This window comes from Columba livia, chromosome 4, assembly GCF_036013475.1.
Source record: "Columba livia isolate bColLiv1 breed racing homer chromosome 4, bColLiv1.pat.W.v2, whole genome shotgun sequence".
Taxonomy (NCBI): domain Eukaryota; kingdom Metazoa; phylum Chordata; class Aves; order Columbiformes; family Columbidae; genus Columba; species Columba livia.
The window spans coordinates 63,998,981-64,017,749 of record NC_088605.1 but is presented as its reverse complement, the minus strand read 5'-3'; the positions used below and the strand labels follow the sequence as shown (position 1 = coordinate 64,017,749).

Here is an 18,769-nt window from a genome sequence, read left to right as displayed (position 1 = left end):
GTTAGGTGTGAGGTTTTTTCTTTCTTATTAACAGGAATTCAGAATGCATCTCGCTCTTATCCTGTAATCCTTTGTATTCCTACTAGTACTGTAGCACGAGATGAGTAGGTAATCTATGGTACAAGATAAAAGCTTCACCTAACAAAAAATGATACTGCTTTCATGTTTTTCTATATATGGTACGTATTAAAGACAATAAGCTTGTAGCATCTAATTAAGATACTGTTGTGATTCCAATTTTAGACTATTCTTTTCAGTGGCTTCATTGTGCTAGAATTTCCCAGACTTACTTAAAATCCCTTCTACTTTTAAAAGGGTCCAAAATGTGTACAACTTCTTCCTGCTTGCTGCTGTATTCCTAACAAGAATGTGTTGTACCATAATAAACTCAGAACACATTGTAGGACTGTCCATCAGTAATTGAAAAAATCATCCTTGCTGTTGATGGTTGCTCTTGCAAGGTGGGAAGGAGGTCTAGGGGTTTGGGTGTTGCTCCTGGGAGAAGAGGAGGGTATTTAATTGTCTGAAGCAGTCTGTCCTGTGAATGGGAATATCACACGCTAGCTGAAAGGCTGCTTTGAACAGGTAGCTGTAAATGTTTCTGACGCGTCTGTCTTTGAGTCACGGTGGTGTTTGTATTCAAAACAAGAAGAAAAGCCTTGGAAAATTGTTGTGGCTTACTCGGTGGAACTGGAGCAGTCAGTCTGACTGAAGCCTGCCAGTTATACCCAGCAACTGAGATGCAATCAATTTTATTTTGGTGCTCAATAATGCCGTCTGAAAAGTGAAGACTGGTGTAGCACCTCTGCGCAGTAGTAGTAAAACTGACAAAATATGGGTAGTACTACCAGAATGGGTAGCGAGTCTTGTCTCCATTTGAAAGGCAAGGCCCAGGACAGAATGCGAGGTTGGTTCTGGTGTGTTATCTGTGAGTAACTCAAGTAATATATATATTTTTTTTTTTGGTGTTTTATTTACAAGTTTTTCTCCTGGTACCTCTGTGCTGGTCACGGCAAAAAAAATGCATCTAATGATTGTCACTTGGAGCTTTTTCTAATTATTTACCCCAAGTCTGAAAATCACCCCTCTCAAAAGTGGCCGCTCAGTTGTGGTTTTTTTAGCAAGGGTAGATAATTTCTCTTGCATTAATCTAGAAAATGAATTACACTTTCAAACTGAAAAAGGTACCATTGTATTAAAGGAGTCTTACTGTTTTTTCTTACAGGAATATCGTATGTGTATGTGTAGATACTCTTCAAAAAGTAAATTAGAAAGTCCTCACATTCTCAAATGCTGGTTTTGCTTGGTAGGCACTAACATTTTGAGGCAGTTAATATTTTTTAATTTATCTTTCAAATTGTTTCTGTCTTGTGTCACTTTTTTTTTTTTAATGTTGATCTTAATTACGGTTGTTTGGGCAGGGAAATTTCTTTATCTCAAAGTGTCAGGTTCTCTGTCAGCTTGGCTCCAATGATAAGTTATAGAGTATTGAAGGGAGGTTCATATAGTCTGTAGGCATGTAATTCCTCATGCAAAACTATTACATGAGTAAAATGCTGCTATATTATGCAATCCTGTAATTTGCAGTGTTTCCTAACATGCTTGGATGCTTCTACACAAGATAGTACAAAAGCTTTAAAATGTAAATTAGCTTGTAAGGATTGTTCTTCTCTTGGTTTCATGTAGAGTAAAGCAGCCTCTTTCAAATGTATTTTAAATACTGTGCTCCTAAGGGAAAAAGTATTGTGAGTTTTGCCAAGGAAGTCTGACTTGCCCTGCTAGAAAGTAACAAGAGGCATGATACAAAGTGGAAAAAGAATTAAAAATGAGTCTTAATGCAACTGTAAAAGTTTTTTATACGCTACTCAAGCCCAATAAAGTATACACTAAACCGTCTATTACCACAAAGTTAGCCAAACAAGTATCTATAAAAGCCTCTTGAGCTGCCGTGTTACTCGTCACCTTTACTGGTTTTGTTTTGGTTTTTCCCCTGCATAGTTAACTCGTAATCAGCTTCCGGTTTTTTTCCTGGTCTGTTCAGGTTCCAGCACTGCAGTATTGTGGTGTTCCTGAAGTCCCAGCTGGCCTACACATCTGCTTCCTTATCTTCTAGCGCTTGTATGAGAAAAAGAGGAAACAGGAGGTTAATCCCCTACTTACCAGTGACTTAGGTAGGGCCTCTGTACTTTTGTATCACTCTGACCTCTGCTTGACTTCTGAGTTTAAGGAACCAAATAAAAGATGTGAAAATGGTTTTGAGCAGGAAGCATGACTGATACTTCTTCAAGAATGTAGATGTAAACTTACACAGATATTGTGGTTTTTTTCCCCATTCAAAATTATTCACTAGGAATGCTTTCCTCTCTTTCAAATTAATTTGTCACTGCAGTGTGCAACTGGCGTGTCCTTTACTTGTAAATTTATTGCATCTGAAAAAAATGAGTTCTTAGTTGCAAAGAAAATACATCTAAGAGTTTGAAGATTTGCTTTAATTGTAATAATACTACCTTTTTTTCTGTTTATTGGTATAAATTTAAGGTGAAATAATATATGTGTAACTTCTTGTACAAAAAGTGCTTAGAAGAATTAGCTGTCAGGGTTTTTTTCTATTTATGAGAAGCTCCTCTATTACCAACGTTTGGAGCTTAAATCTGCAGTTACACAGATGTACATTAAAGTATCTATGTGGTTTGCTTATAATAGCATAACAATTGTGGTAGATGCTTTAATTTCAAGCCTTTACCACAAAAGGTCATTAATTTCCAAATCTTGAACAAAGCAGAAAGCACCAAAGGGGTTTCTTCTTTGAGGTAGACCTGGGCCTCCCCCAGGTGATCTCATCTCATGTCATCCCATCACACCTGATGCAGTGGCAGTCTGCTCGGGGGGGACACGTCCATGAGCTGCTTCTGCTGGTTGGGAGAGCCCAAGTCCTTGGTGTTATAGATGGCCTGTGCATCTACAGTTCTAGAATAATCATAGAAATGCTGTGGTGCCTAAAGAAGTGTGGGCTATGGTAGAGGTTTGTTGGGTTTCTTGGGGGATTGTGGTTTTTTTTTCCTGGTGAAGGAGTAAAAACTCCACACAAATCTCATTAAAGCAGAGAATAATGTTACCCCAAACAAAATATATTTTGCTGCTGCAAAACACTGGAAATTAAGCTCATTGTAGCACTACTTGAAAAATATTTGACTAGCTTTACAAAAGTCCTTTAAAGAATTTGTTTGGTCTGTCAAGAAGATGTTGGCATTTTTTGTGGAAAACCTCTTAGAGGGAGTAAAACAGGGCCAAGAAACTGAACATAAGAAATGGGAGAGGAAAGGGTGTCTTAAGGTGTAGTTAAGGAGAATTATAGGAGCACTAGGAGTCTGCGAAGAGGGAAAGGCCTGATTAATTTTGTGCTATAGTGGCTTTCCTGGTTCTGTGACCATGGTGTTTGTGGGATAATGCAGTGGCAAAAATGTGGGTATAACCTCCTAATGAATCCAGCAGGTGTGGTATGAGTGCTTATGTGCTGTTGCAACATTACTTCTGGGAGATTTCTGACAGAAAGTGGAAAGGTAGATGAGATGTGGCATGAAAGCAAAGACAGCTATTGATGTGCTTAAATTATATGTGATTCCCTTGCTAGTTGGGCCCAAGTGTGTTCTTAGGTGCTGGCTGAACAGGTTCTGGAGGCTGTGCTGTTGGAAGTGATGAACCAGAGATGTCTACTCTGCTTCAACAACACCTGGTCATCCGCCTACTGTATTTTGAGACCTTCATCATATTGTGCAAATATGGGAAAGACCTATAAAAATGAAATGTCCACTGAACATTACTTGAGAGCTTAAACCATCTTTAATTGGGTGTGTCAGTAACGCAAAGGAGGAACACACCAGCTGCTGTATTTTGTGCTTTCATGTTCTACACTGCCTGCTGTCTTCACCTGTTTTGTTTCGGCCGGTTTCAAAGTAGGCTTGATATTAAAAAATCACTTATTTTACTGTAGTTTTTGAAACGGAGCCATGCCCTCGGTTTAAATAAAAGCAACTGTTGGCTGATTTATTGTTATTTCTCGCAGAAGAGAGGAGCGCTGAGTGGCAGAGTCGCTGTGTTTGTGTTTGCGGTGGTGGGTGTGCCGCGAGCTTGGTGCGGGGCGCCTGGAGCTGACCGGCCGCTTGGCACCGGCTCCCGCTTGGGTACCTAAGTGGACTTTTGTCTTTTAATTAGCGCAAGCTCATTAATGCAAAGTCAGAACGGGGTATGTTACTAACAAAGGTGCCTAAACAACAAACAAATTACAAGGTTTTTTCGCAGGGTCCCCGTGCTGCCTGGGGGCACCCTCGGTACGTTACTTAAGCAGGTGCTTTCCGCGGGGGGACGCGGAGCCGCCGCGGGCGCGGGGGGGCTGGCGCCGCCGCTGTGAGGTCATAACGCACAGGAGTGTCCTGAGGCCCCGCCCCTCCCCTTCGCCTCGCTGCTACGGCGGCCGCCACCCGCGCACCCCCGTCCAGGCGGGCAGGGCCGCGCCGGGGCGGGCGAGGCGCAGCGGGGCCGGCAGCGCCTCCGTCCTCCCGGCCCTCCGGAGGCGGCGGGTGGCGCCGCGCGGCTCGTTCTCCTCCCGCGCCGCAGCTTGGGGAAGGGGTTGCGCTGCGGGAGGCGTTCGCTGAATGAGCGGCTGAGGTGAAGGAGGAAGCGAGCGGCGCTGCGGCCCGGCCGGGGGAGCTGACAGGGGATCCCCCGGAGCTCCGGCCGGCGGGGCGGGGCGGCGGCGAGGGGAGGAGGCGGCCCCCCCCGCCTCGGCTTCCCCGCGGCCGTCCCGGCTGGCGGCCCCTCGCGGCGGGCGGCAGGGGCATGTCCGCGGCGCAGGTGTCGGCGGCGCCCGCCGAGCGGCGGGGCTGGGGCGCTGAGAGCGGCAGCGGCGGCCCGGCGGTCAGCCGGCCCCGGGAGCCGGAGGAGCCCCGGCGGCCGGAGCTCGGCTCACCCCGCGGGGAGGAGGCCGCGGAGGAGGGCGGCCGGCGGTGGAAGGCGGTGGAAGCCCCGCCGCCCAAGGAGAACCCGTGGACGAGGCGCAGACCCGCGTGGGACAGCCCCTCCCCGCCCGCGGCGGACGGGCAGCTGGTGCCGCAGGACCCAGGTGCGGCGGCCGGGCCGGGACCCTGCGGGGAGCGGCGGGCCGGGTGCTGGCTGCCGTGTGGTGGGGGGTTGGGTTGGGTTGGTTTGCTCGGGGTTGGTTGGTTTTATGTTTGGGTGGGTTGGTTGGTTGGTTTCGGTTTTTTTAGAAACGAAACGCGCGTGTGTGTCGTCGCTCCCCGGGCAGGCAGCGCGCCGCGGAGCAGGGCCCGTGCGGGGCGGCCGGCGGTGCCGCTCCGCGGAGCCCAGCCGGGCGCTCTCGCTTTTGACATACATGGGCAGAGGAGGGAAGCGAGCGAGGGGAGGTGGGGTCCGGCCGCCGCCTTCGCCCGGCCGGGGGGCGGGAGGGAACGGACGGGTCGGCTCGGCGAGGGGAGCACCCGGGGACACGGTGAAGGGTGAGAGAGCTGCTGGCTGCAGGCTCCCGGGGCTTGCAAATGGTTACTCCGGCCCGGGGCGGGGAGGGCGACCTCCGGCGAGCCCCGCGTTGCTCTGGGCTCTGGTACGGGAAGAACAGGACTGGTAAGCTGCTTGTTTCACTTTGTTTTTCTTGAGAAATATTGCTAAATCCCGTGTGTTTTACCACAGGTCTTTTTTTTTCCACCTAATTATATAGTAAGGCCCTCCATATGATCCGTTACTCGGTTTTTGCTTTCCAGAAGATTTGGGTTGTGGAGGCTTTAAGCATTAACAGAAGTAGCTGGTTTGCTTGCTTTCAGGATTCAAACTGTTTATGTGGAAAAAGATGAAGCGAGAGTAGCCACAGTATAATTTTCTGGTCTTTAATCCCCACACATAAGATAAAGCTACTTTATAGGCTCCTCACTGACTAAATAAGCAGATGACTTTACAGAATTGGTCACTGAAGACCTGAGTTGAAATTGTCAGGCTTTGTGCTTAGGCTAGCAGAGTTCCTAGAAGTTAGCAGCTTCTTGGAGTACTTTTCTTGGCTGGAAGCAAACTGCTGACCTCAAAATACATATTTCAACCCGCGTTTCCTGAGAACGTCAATCTCAGCACTTGCTCCTGAAGGCACTTGACAAACCTTTTTGTGATCCGACAGTCACTTTCATCCTTGAATTAAACATGTACTTCCTTCACAAAGAGAAGTGTGTAATTTATAGTTTCATGTATGCAGGTCATGCAAACAAAGAGTTTTCCAGACCACAGCATTGCTGCTTACCTGAAGATGAAACCTTTTGGCAACGTATATACTAATCTTTATCATCTCAACTGTTTTGTTTGTGTGTACTGACGCACTCGTAAATACCTACTTATGCGTGGCTTCTACAGTCTGGCTTGCTGGGCAGCAACTTGTGGTCTTGCCCATACATGAAAGAGAACTTGTCACTCGTTGCTTGATGTGGCAGTAATAATAATGGTACATCAGAAGCACTGGGAAAACTTCTTTTGTTGCATTAGCACCTCATGGTCCCAGTCAAGCCTCATCTGAAAATGCCTAACCTTCTGTGAAGTTTACTCTTCCACTTAGGTAAAACACACAAATAGCTGTTGAAGGAAGAAGAGAGAAAGGAGGCAGTAAGTTCATATACTATGCACATTTTGTGCTTAATTTGATTATTTCAGAGAACTTTATTTTTTTCTATATAAAAGTTATGCCCACCATTTATCAAATTAATACTAAATTGAGTAGTTGCACTAGAATATCTATTTTAGTGGTGAGTGTATAATTTAGGAAATATGGGAGTCGCTGTTGCTAGTAATGGCGTTGGTGAAGAACATACACCAAGGTGCTTGTTTTGGTTTGGCCAGCACCGAAAGCACCTTGAAGGAGCCACCGCTCTTTCCCTTGTAAAAGATGAAGCAGCTGATCTTCCCTGGCTGTTTGCAGGAAGGAATTGCCATGTGCCTCCATCTGCAATGAGAGTTGCATTTTGGAGTAACTAATTGCATGTTGGCCAAGCAACATCAGTCACACTAGGCCCCTATGAAGGTAGTAGTATGGAAATTAGTCATGCAAAATAATAAGTAGATGAGCAGAAATACTGAGTTGGAATGTAAAAATATCCATAAAGAGGATAGTAAAATGTAAAAGAATCTCACATCAAAGTAGTGACTGAATCCTGTTTGACTTGTTGATCCTGGCTTAATTTGTTGAAAGATTCCTGAGACGCGTACGTATGGTATGTTCAGCGATAGTTAACACACTGGAGAAGATTGACCCCAGTCATCTTTTGACTTTCAATTTAGTGCGGTATTCGTTTGTGACACAGGCAAGCTTGACTGTTGCTACTGAAACTGTTAACGTGACCTGACAGTAGAAGGAAAAAAGTAATCTAAAAGAAAATTCTTGGCAAAGAATTTGGTCAAAGCATTGTTAATGTGACCAATTATTTTTTTTTTTGTCTCAGATATGTTAGTAGGTTTTAATCATGTTCTAGTAAACTGAACACCTAATGTAATCATATTTGAATTTTTCATGCTATGTTACCGCAATTCAGTGTTCCTGACTAAGCCTGTTATTAAACTTCTCTTTTAAGCATCATAATTTCAGAATTATACAACTACTTTTGCTTCCTAATCTGCATTTAATTCAAGGAGAAAGACTTGTAGCAGTATGGAATTGCGAGTGAAATTAGGCTTCTGTCTACTCGCGGTGATCCTGAATGCAGGGAGTCAGCTTTAGCATAGGCTGTCAGATGGCGACAGGTACTGCTGGGCTGTGTCTTCTTCCCCTTGTAGCACTCAGGTGATATATCACACTAAGTCTTCCGTTCTTTGAGTTGAAGCTCTATGAGTAAGAGGAGAGGAGCAGTTGTGAGGAAGAAGTCCTCTATAATCTTGTAGATAATTTTTTACAAGGTTACAAGATAAGCTTTTTTTAAATTGAGCCAACAAGATGTGTCCATATGGAAGCTGTGGAACAGCCCTGCGTTACTCGTGCGTTCCCTGTCTTTCCTATGAGTCAGGTTTTTCCTCAGCTATACCTCAGAGCTGGGCTCTTGTGGAAGGGGCTAGTTACCCATCCTCCATATAAATCATTTTTCCAGTATAGAGTTGTTGAAATTGTTTTGTTACAGAGGTTCTCCCACGTCTTTGATGAACCCTGAAGTGCTCCCCTTTATGTAAGCTTGCAAAGGGAATCTGAAGGACAAGTTCTCTACTCTTTGCGTGATTTGTTATGGCTGATGTGGATCTCTAATGATACTTTAGATAATTATCTAAATTTTTTTCATTAAATTTATTAACGTACTCAAGCAAAATACCTGTGCTGTGTAAGTGGTTGAAGTGGGTTTGCTTCCTAGTGTGCTTGAATGATGTAGTTAATTAAAATAACTGCACGTTTCAGCCTTTTGTGTTGTGCTCATTTTGTCTTCATTGCATTTATTTCTGGGCATCAAAGAACACCTTTTATCTGATTCATATTTTGGAAGCAGAACTAGTTCATTGTAGTGCTCTTGTATAAATTAATTTGCTTTAGTTCGTTAGCAAACAGGTTGTAAAAGTACAGTTTAGTGAAGATACACCGTATCACTAGGAATAGCAAGCTTTTGATTAGTAAATTTGTAAATTGTTAAACTGTTTATCAATTTTTTTTAGTGTATCTAAGGTAGGTATCATTAGTTTTCATTAATTCACTGAGTATTTGAATAGCAGCTTTTAAAAATTATTTTAAGAATTATGAGAAGGTACAACATTGACAATTACCCCAACCCTGAAGGGATTAAAAACATTATAAGCTGCTGTCTGTATTTTAGTTGTACATGGTAGCATATGTAATGGCAGGGGGGAGGTGTCTTTCCAAACCAGATACCTGTTATGAGAGAGAAACCCCTCCTGCTGCCCAGTCCCTAAGATACAGCACTGGCTTGCTGTGTTCTAGCATAAGTTCCCTTTAGACCACAAAAGCTTTTGTAGAAGTAGAGTCACAGGTTGCAGAAGCTTTCTATGAAGAACCAAATAAAAAAATCAAGGTGAGAAATGAAATGCAAGGAAAATAAATAGTATAATGATTATTCAATCGTGTATCAAGGATTTTTTTTTTCCCCTATTGCTTGTTGTATTGAGAAACGGACCATTTCTGAATGTAACTAGGTAGAAGGATGCAAGTGTCATAGCTCACTGCCTTGGTTAGTTATTCAGTGTGAAGAAGGTCAGTCTAATGTAGTTTTGCTACAAAGTGCTGGAAGTATTGCGGAAAAGGATGTTAGCATAATTACTGGGATTTTTCTTTTATTTCTCAGAATCTTGGCTCTAAATCCATGTTCTAGATTTAAATTGTTATATAACCCCATGGATTGTTTTGCCACATTTGCAACACTTTCACATTTATCCGTTAAAACAATAGATAAAAGTATAGCTTATCTTGTTTAAAAATTGATGAAATTGTGAAGCTTCAAACTGAACATTGAAAGCAAGATGTTGTACAAGTTCAACAAATGTGTTCCTCTGAAGTTTTTGAGAATTGTTCTGCTAAGTGATTTCAGCTGCCTCCTGAAGCACTTCTGGTGTTTATATGATGTTACTCCTTTACTAAAGGAAATATATGTACAGTCCAAGTAAAAATAAAACTTGAATATTGCCTAGAAATCCTTACAGCATAAACTACATTTGTATCAAAGTTAGAATGTGTTCCACCTTTTATTAATAGACTTTGCTTTCAGAAGAAACTGGCAATATCATCCTTCCCCTTCTATCAGAAAAATAATTACGTGCTGACTGGTTGTTTGCAGAGCTTCAAACCATCCAAAGTACTACTACTGAAAATGTAATTTGTCTTGTAGTTGGTTGTACTTTCGTGATACATTTTTTTGGTACAAACTTCTCTTATTTCTGCACAGCATCCAGTCTGCTTTTCCTTTTCTGTTGGCATTGTCCCAGAGGATTGCTGCTGTTTTCATGGTTCCAAAATTCATCTTAAATTTTTCAGAACTCACATTCCATATATCTTGGCATACTGCACTTGGCGTATCTGCACATCCATGTCTTTCTGCAGAAAATATCTCCTGTTAAGATGTGGTGTATTAAGAGAGTTGGAAGAACCGTAATACAAGTAGCTTTGAAGGCTGATTTCTGTTTTCAAGTGGATGGCATCTTCGCTGAATAGAGTTTGGTGATTGAAATATGATCACTGGCAATTAAACTTTCTCATCCTTGATTGGTTTTATTATGTCCTACCTTCTGAAAATTCAGCTGAAACTCAGCAAGTAAAGTAATTGAAGATAACTGAATTATTTTATCTACAGAGCATGCCATTACTGAACAGGTTAGCTTGTAGCATATGACTGAATAAACCATTTTAGTACAGTTAGGTTGTAACTAACAATAAATAAAAGAGTTTATTTGCAAGGGCTTGTTGGGTTCTGCTGCAGCAATGTACTAAAGATACGATTTCTGGGTGTTCAGCGCTGTTATGTGATGTTAAACCCAAATGCTGGGTAATATTAAGTGTAGAACGTTTATCTAAATGCACTCTGAAGTGAGTTTTGCCTGAACAATGGCTTTAGGCCTGTTGATGACAGCACAACAGACATGATCTGGCTAAAACCTTCAAGTGATTTGATGTTTTGTCCTTCTTCTCTTTCATCCTTTTTTTCCTTTATCTCCCCTTTCATCCTTCACACCAAAATCCGACTCCCACTCAATCAGCCCCAGAAAGCTGGTCAGGAAAGATCAGTTACCTTTGGTTTTGAGCACGGCTCTTTTGGGAGGACCAGGAACTCTGTGGAGTTGTTGTGGGTAGGGAAGTAGAGTGCGGTGAGATCTCGGGCCTTTGATTTTGGAAAGGGCATCATCAACTAGGCAGCACATTGCCTAATATTAATTTTCTTTTCATTTGGTGTGCAAATACATCTTCCGAATCCTGGATTGCTACACACAGATAAGACAGATTCCTTAAAACGAGTTGGATCTCATTCTACTTGATTCAGATGGCCTCTCCTGCCATCTGGAGTAATATCTCATGACTAAGATAGTGCAGCAACGCTGAGTCTTTTCTTTTTTTGATCCCTTGTTACGCCCTGGTGACACACGGAGTAGAAGTTCTGGCAGAGCAGTCCTACAGCAGCAATTTAAGTAAAAGTGCTGTGAGATGGGAAAACGGTCTCAGTAGGCTAATTGAACAGCTAAAGAGAGATGTGTATTTACAGACTATGGAGGACAAATGCTATGGCCAGTTTACCTTGACAGATAATTAGCAGTTTTGGTATTGGAGAAAAATGCAAATTTGTCTGCTATTCCACCTCTGTAGCTGTTTGTCTTGTTTTGTAAAGGGCCATTAGTTTACTATTGAATGACAAGTAAAAATGAGAACTACACAGTCGCTGTGTATTTCTAAAACTGAAAGCTCTCAGTCTGCAGCTAATTGAGGCTGAATGACAAGAGAGAGGCAGGTTGGAGGGAGGAGGTGCTTTGTTTTAAAGAGCAGATCTTTAGGAGAGGAAAATAACCTGCTGGTAAATGGTGCAGCAAAGGTCCCAGGTTGATGAGGATTCACGTCTCTTGTGATGTGGAAGTTGCATATAGCAATATTAATATAAATATTGAGTGTACATAAGTTTATGCTTCTAATGTTCACAGTATATTCCAGGAAGCAGACAGAGGGTTTTCAGAGTCACTGGGCACGAGGGTGGGGTTCCCAGTGTGAAGCTGCGATAAGGAAGATTAGCAAAGTCAGTGGATGTCAAAGAGATAAGGGCTGAGGAGGTGATGTTATCCCTGTATGAAATAATAATCCACTAGTGATTTCAGTCATGTTCAATGTTTCAAGCTTGTCTTGCAGTAAAATACTGACTAAGAAGTTTCAAAGAAAGGTTGTGGCCACTTTTCTCTGGGAAAATATGTGTTGGGAGAACAGAAGCAGGATTTACCAGGCAAAATTAAGAGGTGATTTCCTCTGCCTCAGTTCTAATCTCCAAGAAAAATTACCTCACACTAGTGGTTTCTTTCCCCTGAATGCCCAACACAGAAAGTAAAACACAACCGTACAGAACAAGCAAATTGAATTAATATACAGAAGGGTAATTGCCCATGTATTAAAAAACTTTGTAAATTTAAATAGACTGTTTTTTAATGTAAGTCTTTGGTCCCTGATCATTAGACCAAATAATATTGCTGTATAACTTGTTTCCCCCCAAATAAAACAGGATCTTATATTAGTTTTTGCTCCAAGAGTTGCTTACTTTTTTACATGTATAGCTGCCTGGGCGCTATTTCTATTGACGTTTTTAATGAACTGTAACTAGGGCTTATTTTTGGTGTAGGGCTTATATTTTGAGCAGCCTCAAAAATCCTGAAAAACCATGCTAGGGTTTATTTTCTGGGTAGGTCTTATTTTTGAGGAAACAGGGTATATCCGGGAGTTATTTATATTGATTTCTGACGGATATTACTGGTAGACATATAACAGACTCTTGCTCAGAAGGTCAGACAAGATCATTATTATGAAGTTTAGGTCTTGACTCAGGATGGTTTTGAAAATGTATGAGTGTCAGCTTCATTGCACATGCTCATATTTATCGTGTATCCATTCTGGAATTTGGACATTAAAATTTATTAGTCTTAATGTAGTTTTTTATAGTAATTTTCTCTTATCACCTTTCCTTTTAATTTTTGGCTTGATTATGAGCAATATGGCTACATTTTATTTGGCATTTGAGTAAATGCTTATAAAAGGAAATTTATAGGAATTTGTGAATATGTAGTTTCTTCTATGCTTTTTCATGCTTGCATGATGATCAGTTTTGTAAATTAGTTCTGTTTTCCAAATATAGCTTCTAATAGGAAAACTTTAAAAATATGTTCATTTTCTTTGCTAATTCTTAGGTTAAAATACCAACATTTTGAGATAGTCTTGATCTTCTAGCTGAGCAAATGATTAAATAGTGTGCTATGCAGTATCCTGCACACCCAGTTTTCAAATTATTTGCACTCATTATGAATGTGAGTTTTTCAATGTTATGTACTATTATTTACTTTTGGGAAATGTTCCTTTACTTTGATACCAAGGCATCAAAAAACCTTTGGTGTAATGTGACAGATAGTTACATAGAGCTGTTACAGTATACCTTCCATACTCTTCTAAAATGCAGTCTAATTCTTCACCTGAAAATGTTTTTTGTCTTTTTCAGAACTGCAAAATTCCACTAAAGTTATAAAAGCAGCAAAACCCAGGACGAGGAAATGCAGCAAGGTTTGTATTTGCCAGAAGGATGTTTAGTTATGTTGAATTGATTATGTTAGAAATCCGAGTTAATCTAAACTGGCATGTAGCTCAGCTGATAATAGGGTAGGAAAATAAAATAATTTCAAAGGAATATTTCTGGCTGTAAATATTCACTGTGGTAAATAGCTAATATTACCAAAATAAAAAGATAGCAAGGTATTTTGAAGTTACAACTGAAATATTATGTTCTGTCTTGGTGACGGTAAATTTTGAAGACAAAAAAAGTAAAAAAAGGAAAGGAAATCAAAATCAGAAGGGAAGCTAAAGTGCTATGTGTATAAGAGATAAAGAAAGGCACTGTTATTTAACAGAGCAATGCAAGTATATAAAACGTGAAGAGTCTGCAAAGAAACACCTTCATTTGAGCACGAGTGATGATAGATTGGGTTTGGAAATCCTTTTTGCGTATCGTGTTAGTGATATGCTTTATGTGCTGTTATAAAATTATTATTATGACAACAGGAGACACTGAATCCTTTTACCGAAAATTTAAGTTTCTCGAATTTTGTATAACCATCCCTTTTCAGGTTGAATTAATACCTCTGCTCAAAGGTCTTCCAAAAGCTGAAAGACTTTTAAAGTATAGATACCGTTAAATCACATAGGAAGTTACATGTAAAACAATATTTAGTCTGACAGTTGTTTTGTGTGTGCTCAGACGTCATAAGCCCTCTTAGTTTTTTTTAATAACAGAATGTAGAAAATTTTGCTTGCTTGCTAACTTTTTGGCCGTGCTTACTTAATGTATTCCTCGTGAAGGTGTTCTTCAGACAGTGATACTAATCACAGGCTATGTAAGATGTGTTGGACCATGATTTGGATGTAACTGCAATTACTAGCTCTTTCTACAGCTGATCATATTCTGTTTTAAGAGTTTTGTGCTTATTTTCTGTTGTATTTCTCAGTTTCTAAAATTTGCTACTTGTAACAATTTTGCTCAAAGGGATAGTTAGGCCGTCTGAGTCATGACTGACATCTTTCATGTGTTAAAAAGGACTAAATTTAGGAAGTAGTACAAACTGTTTGTCGTTTTTGCAGGCTGGGGATTTTGGTGATATCACAAACTGGCCAACACCAAGTGAGATAGCAAACAATGAAGTAAGTATCCTTGGTTACCTTCAGTATTATTTTTTAAAAACTATATTGACTAAATATGATTCCCTTCCCCCCCACACACACACACCAGATGTGCTTTGGGTGTTGTAGGGTTTCAGCAGAAATGTCAGTAATTCGGAATACTGATCCATGCTTAACTGTCTGCAGTGGTACAAGAGTTCTGAACCCTTCACAAGCCCACACATCTATATTCCATTTATCATTAGTGGTGTGTCATGGACACGTAGGGAAAATTGTGCCATATTTACGGCACCATTTTAAAACTTCTATTTTCCACTCTTTGGGAAGTTTATGTGCAGACAAGAGGACCCACGACCTTTGGGTTTGTGAGCGTGCTGCCCTCTCTTGTCACTCAGATTGCTTTGTGCAGGTTGTCTTAGGACAGCTTATTTGTCCTTGCTCCATCCCTATTCCTTTGATCTAGTTTTGCCTTGCTGGATGTTTAGTTAACACTGTTCCATTACATTATCTTCCTTTTCCTGCATCTTAAGTGATAAGTACATATATACCTTACACCTCTTTTATGCCATGTTATTTAAAATGAGGACAGAGCACAGGTCACTGTAAGCTATTAGGTGCCTGTCATCTTTCACTGCAGGGTGACAGTAAACTGAGACAGATGCTCTCCCTTAACCCCTGCCCTCCCCACTAAGGAAAGGGAATAGGAGGAAAAGGGAGAGAGACTTGCAAGTTGAAAGAAGTTTAAAAATGCTTTACTAATGCTACTAATAATTAGAGAAAACAATACAAAATATACAAACCCAATCTTTAACTTCCCCGGGGGCAGAGCCAGCACGGCTTCAGTGGCTGCAGGGCAGGCACCCGGAAGTCCTGGGCTGGGCTCCACAGCAAACTGGAACTGGATTGAGAGATGCAGGGTCTGGAACCAGGCCTGGGATCGCAGGAACAACTGGCAGGGTCCTCTTCAGATACCAGCCATAGTTGAAGAGAGTGAGACCCTCATGATCTCACACTTTTATAGGGTCTATGATGTGTATGGGATGGAATACTTAACTGGTCAATTTTAGTCACCTGTTCTGTGCACCGCTCCTTGCAAATACGCCCCTCTCACTTACAGAATGTGTGAAATGTATCAGTAACCTTGGCTGCCATAGCAATAAGTTTAAACCTGGGGCTCTTCTGCATACCATTGCTGTGGTTAACACCTCCAGAGCAAAGAGTGTCTGAAAAACATGCAGCCAAATTCAGAAAAGTGCAGTTACTTAGAAGAACTTAAGTGAAAGGGAAGCTGGTCTTGTTTTTAACAAAACCAGGACAGTGCCATTTCACTCTTTGCTTTAGTTCTGCAGCACCCCTGTGATGCTTTTACTGTTTTCTTGGTGAGGGAAACCAGTAGATTTGGGTTCAACCATGTGCACTGTATAATTGAAAGTGTCCAAACAAAAACTGAAAAAGAATACTAAGGTAGTTTGGCATGAATCATGTGTCCTGCGGGCTCAGTTTCCAACACCCTCACTTCTCCCCCAATTGATTGTCAGAACTTCGTTGTTTATATCAGCAACAAAACATTTTCAGGTTTCTAACCAGACTTTTAGCATCAAAGGTCAAAATTATAGGTGTCTGTAGATGTGACACAACATTATGTTTACTACTAGGTAGAATTTGCCTCCTCTGATAGCTTGTTCTACAGGATCTCAAAGAAAATCCTTGAGATTGCTAGAAGAATCTTTAAAACCTGAATAGATGATATGCCAAAAATTTAAATTGATGCTCAATTGTTTGCCCAGATACCAGTTAGAATATTTTGGTGTGTGCATACATCTCATCAAGGCTGAGGATTTAGACAAGATCCTTGATTTGACTTTTTTTGAAAAAAGTATTGATAAGCTTTGTCAGAAGTACTCCTTTACTGTACTGTAGCATGTACTTGATACTAGATACATATGTAGTGTTTCATAAGAATACACTTATTTGATCTTGCTGTCTGAAATAGTCTGCGTTAAGAGTATTTTCTTTCTTTGTTTTACCAGATGGTCTAGATTGTATTGCATAGATGTTAATTAACTTTTTGCAGACTTAAGTACATGAGAATTTCAGTACACAAATTCATGTTGTGACGGTTAAACCAAATAACACTTAGTCGGTCTTTAATTGCAATTGATTTGTCTGGGGGAAGTCTTTGCATTCAAATTCGTTACAGCATAGTACTGCGGCATCTACCATATGTACTCCAGCAGGTTCAAAGTCATCTCCACAACATAGGAGAATTCTTTCCGTTTGGCAGAAATATCTGCGAAGCTTAATTTTGCAGGTAGATATGATATGCAATCCAAAGGAAGCTTTCCACTGATTGCTAAAATGCTGTTCATTTTGCCTCCTTTGAAACTTGTTGTTCTGTGGGATTTCCAAGAAGTGATGATTTGCAGGATGCTGGCACTATTCGAAGGCACACAGTTCTCAGTAAATGCCATATCTTAATGTGGGGAAAAATAAATCTGTAATCATACACCTCCACATCCTCTGGTCTTTGGTTCATGTTCTGATTTAGTGGAACAGAACTGTCGGAGTTGGGCTCCTTATAGTTTACATGAGCTTCTGGCATGCTCTTGAGATTGTACAGCATCATGGGAATTTCTCATTTACCATTTGGCATTCTGTAAGCACAGATTTTTAGAGATAATCCATCTGAATAGTAGGTACCAGTAAGTAATCTTTCTTTCTTTCCTATAAAACAAATTTCAATTTTGAGGTGTTGGAACATGATTGTTATGCGCTCTGCCATTAAAAAAAAAAAAAAGGCAAACAAAACTTTCTTAATCTAAAAATTATTTTTATAGTCTTGCCAAACTAGCCAAAAATAGAACTATTTAAAATGAGACTACAGAACAACTCAGTTCTTAAAACTCACCCTGCTGAAGATGCTGAGAACAGGTAATAATAAAGGAATTTTAATAGGTAAAGTAGATTTATACCTTTTGCTGCCAGAAGCTGTACTGTCAGAAATAATTACTGGTATCTCTTGCAGTGTAAGACTGTAAGTCACAGTAAGAAGCCAACAAATAAAAAAGAAAAGGAGGAGAAATCTGATCAAAAAAGCAATAATGGAATCAAGGACAAACTAGAGGCAAAGCCAGGTGGTCCAGGAGATAACATTAGTGAAGATGAAGCTCCAACTAATAACCAAAGGAAAAAAGGTCAGTTTGGGCACTATGTATAATGCAGTAAGTCACCATTGTTACAGTTACATTAATTCCAGTTGAAAGACTCAATGAAACATTTTATGTTTTGCATTTTCTAGGTGATAACAGGATATATTGCCTTCTGCTATGAAGCTTAAAGCAGGTTTCCTTTCTCGGGTTTTGGAGTGTTCTCTTTAGTCAAATAGGAATTCTGAGGAAAAAGCAGCTTGTGTCCTACTGGTGTTCTGACAATTTCTGGAACATTTTAGCATGGCTGTTTAAAACATTACTGTCTCTCAGATCTTTATTTCAGTAAATAGCATTATGTTAATTTAACTACATATGTATGTGTGTCTGTTACTATATATACTAACGCTTTAATTTTCATGTTTTACTATTAGCTTACACCTTGAAGTGATCACTTGAAAACTAAACCAGGTTATTCATTTCCTTTTGATCCAACCTGTTACATTAAAAATAAGAAGCAAACCTGTATCTCATCTGGTGATTAGACTGGAGAAGGCTGGAGAAACAGCTGAGATAGTTTAAGATATTGCTGCCATCAGCTGCTTTTTTTTCTTGCTTCTCTGCTGATATTTCTTCAGATCCTAAAGACCTTTGTTGTTTATATTTGTTGATCTTTTTGTGGATGTATTTAAAAACAAATCCTGTTTTGCCTTTATTTTTTTCAGTCTAAGTGGAAATTTAAAGCAAAGCTTTCCACATTCACAAGCTATTATTTTTTTTCCCCTGGTGTGGATAACACATTTTATGTATTTGCTTATATTTCTTGGCTGCAATGGTGTGAAGCCCACTATCTCAATCAAGTATAGAACAGAAAATATTATAGTTAAATAAATGGTTAATGGCTATTTTAGGCCAGCCTACAACAAAATACAGCTTTGCTAATAATTTTTGATGCACATGAATGAACTTAATCTGAATATCTCGAGGTAAAACTACAGTACTACAGCTAAATTCACAGGACATTTTTTATGGTTTGTGATTGAAGTCTTTATTTGAGTGGTTAACCTGATGTGTTATTATTTACCTTTAAGTTTCATGTGTAATTTTATGATAATGAATTTATATATTTAACACTTATGTGGCTATAAATTCTCGGTGATGGAGCTTACATCTAAAAATTCATTAAATAAAGAAGCTCACCTTCATTTCATATGTTTAAAGCTTAGGTAAGGTTACCTTTTAGCTT

General features: G+C 40.3%; 1 protein-coding gene across 5 annotated transcripts in view; it reads left to right on the top strand.

Moving 5' to 3' along the window:
• The first annotated feature begins 4,615 nt into the window (after window positions 1-4,615).
• LARP1B (La ribonucleoprotein 1B) overlaps window positions 4,616-18,769 on the top strand; it is a 33,731-nt gene continuing 19,577 nt past the window's right edge. For 3 of the 5 annotated variants that reach the window (XM_065062051.1, XM_065062050.1, XM_065062048.1), the window contains exons 1-4: window positions 4,617-5,119; window positions 13,206-13,267; window positions 14,339-14,398; window positions 17,403-17,571. In XM_065062051.1, coding sequence (XP_064918123.1) covers window positions 4,837-5,119; window positions 13,206-13,267; window positions 14,339-14,398; window positions 17,403-17,571 — 574 coding nt within the window. In that variant the 5' untranslated portion in view covers window positions 4,617-4,836. Of the gene's footprint in view, window positions 5,120-5,491; window positions 5,638-13,205; window positions 13,268-14,338; window positions 14,399-17,402; window positions 17,572-18,769 lie in introns of those variants that run through there. The other 2 variants (XM_065062049.1, XM_065062053.1) reach the window with 2 other exon arrangements.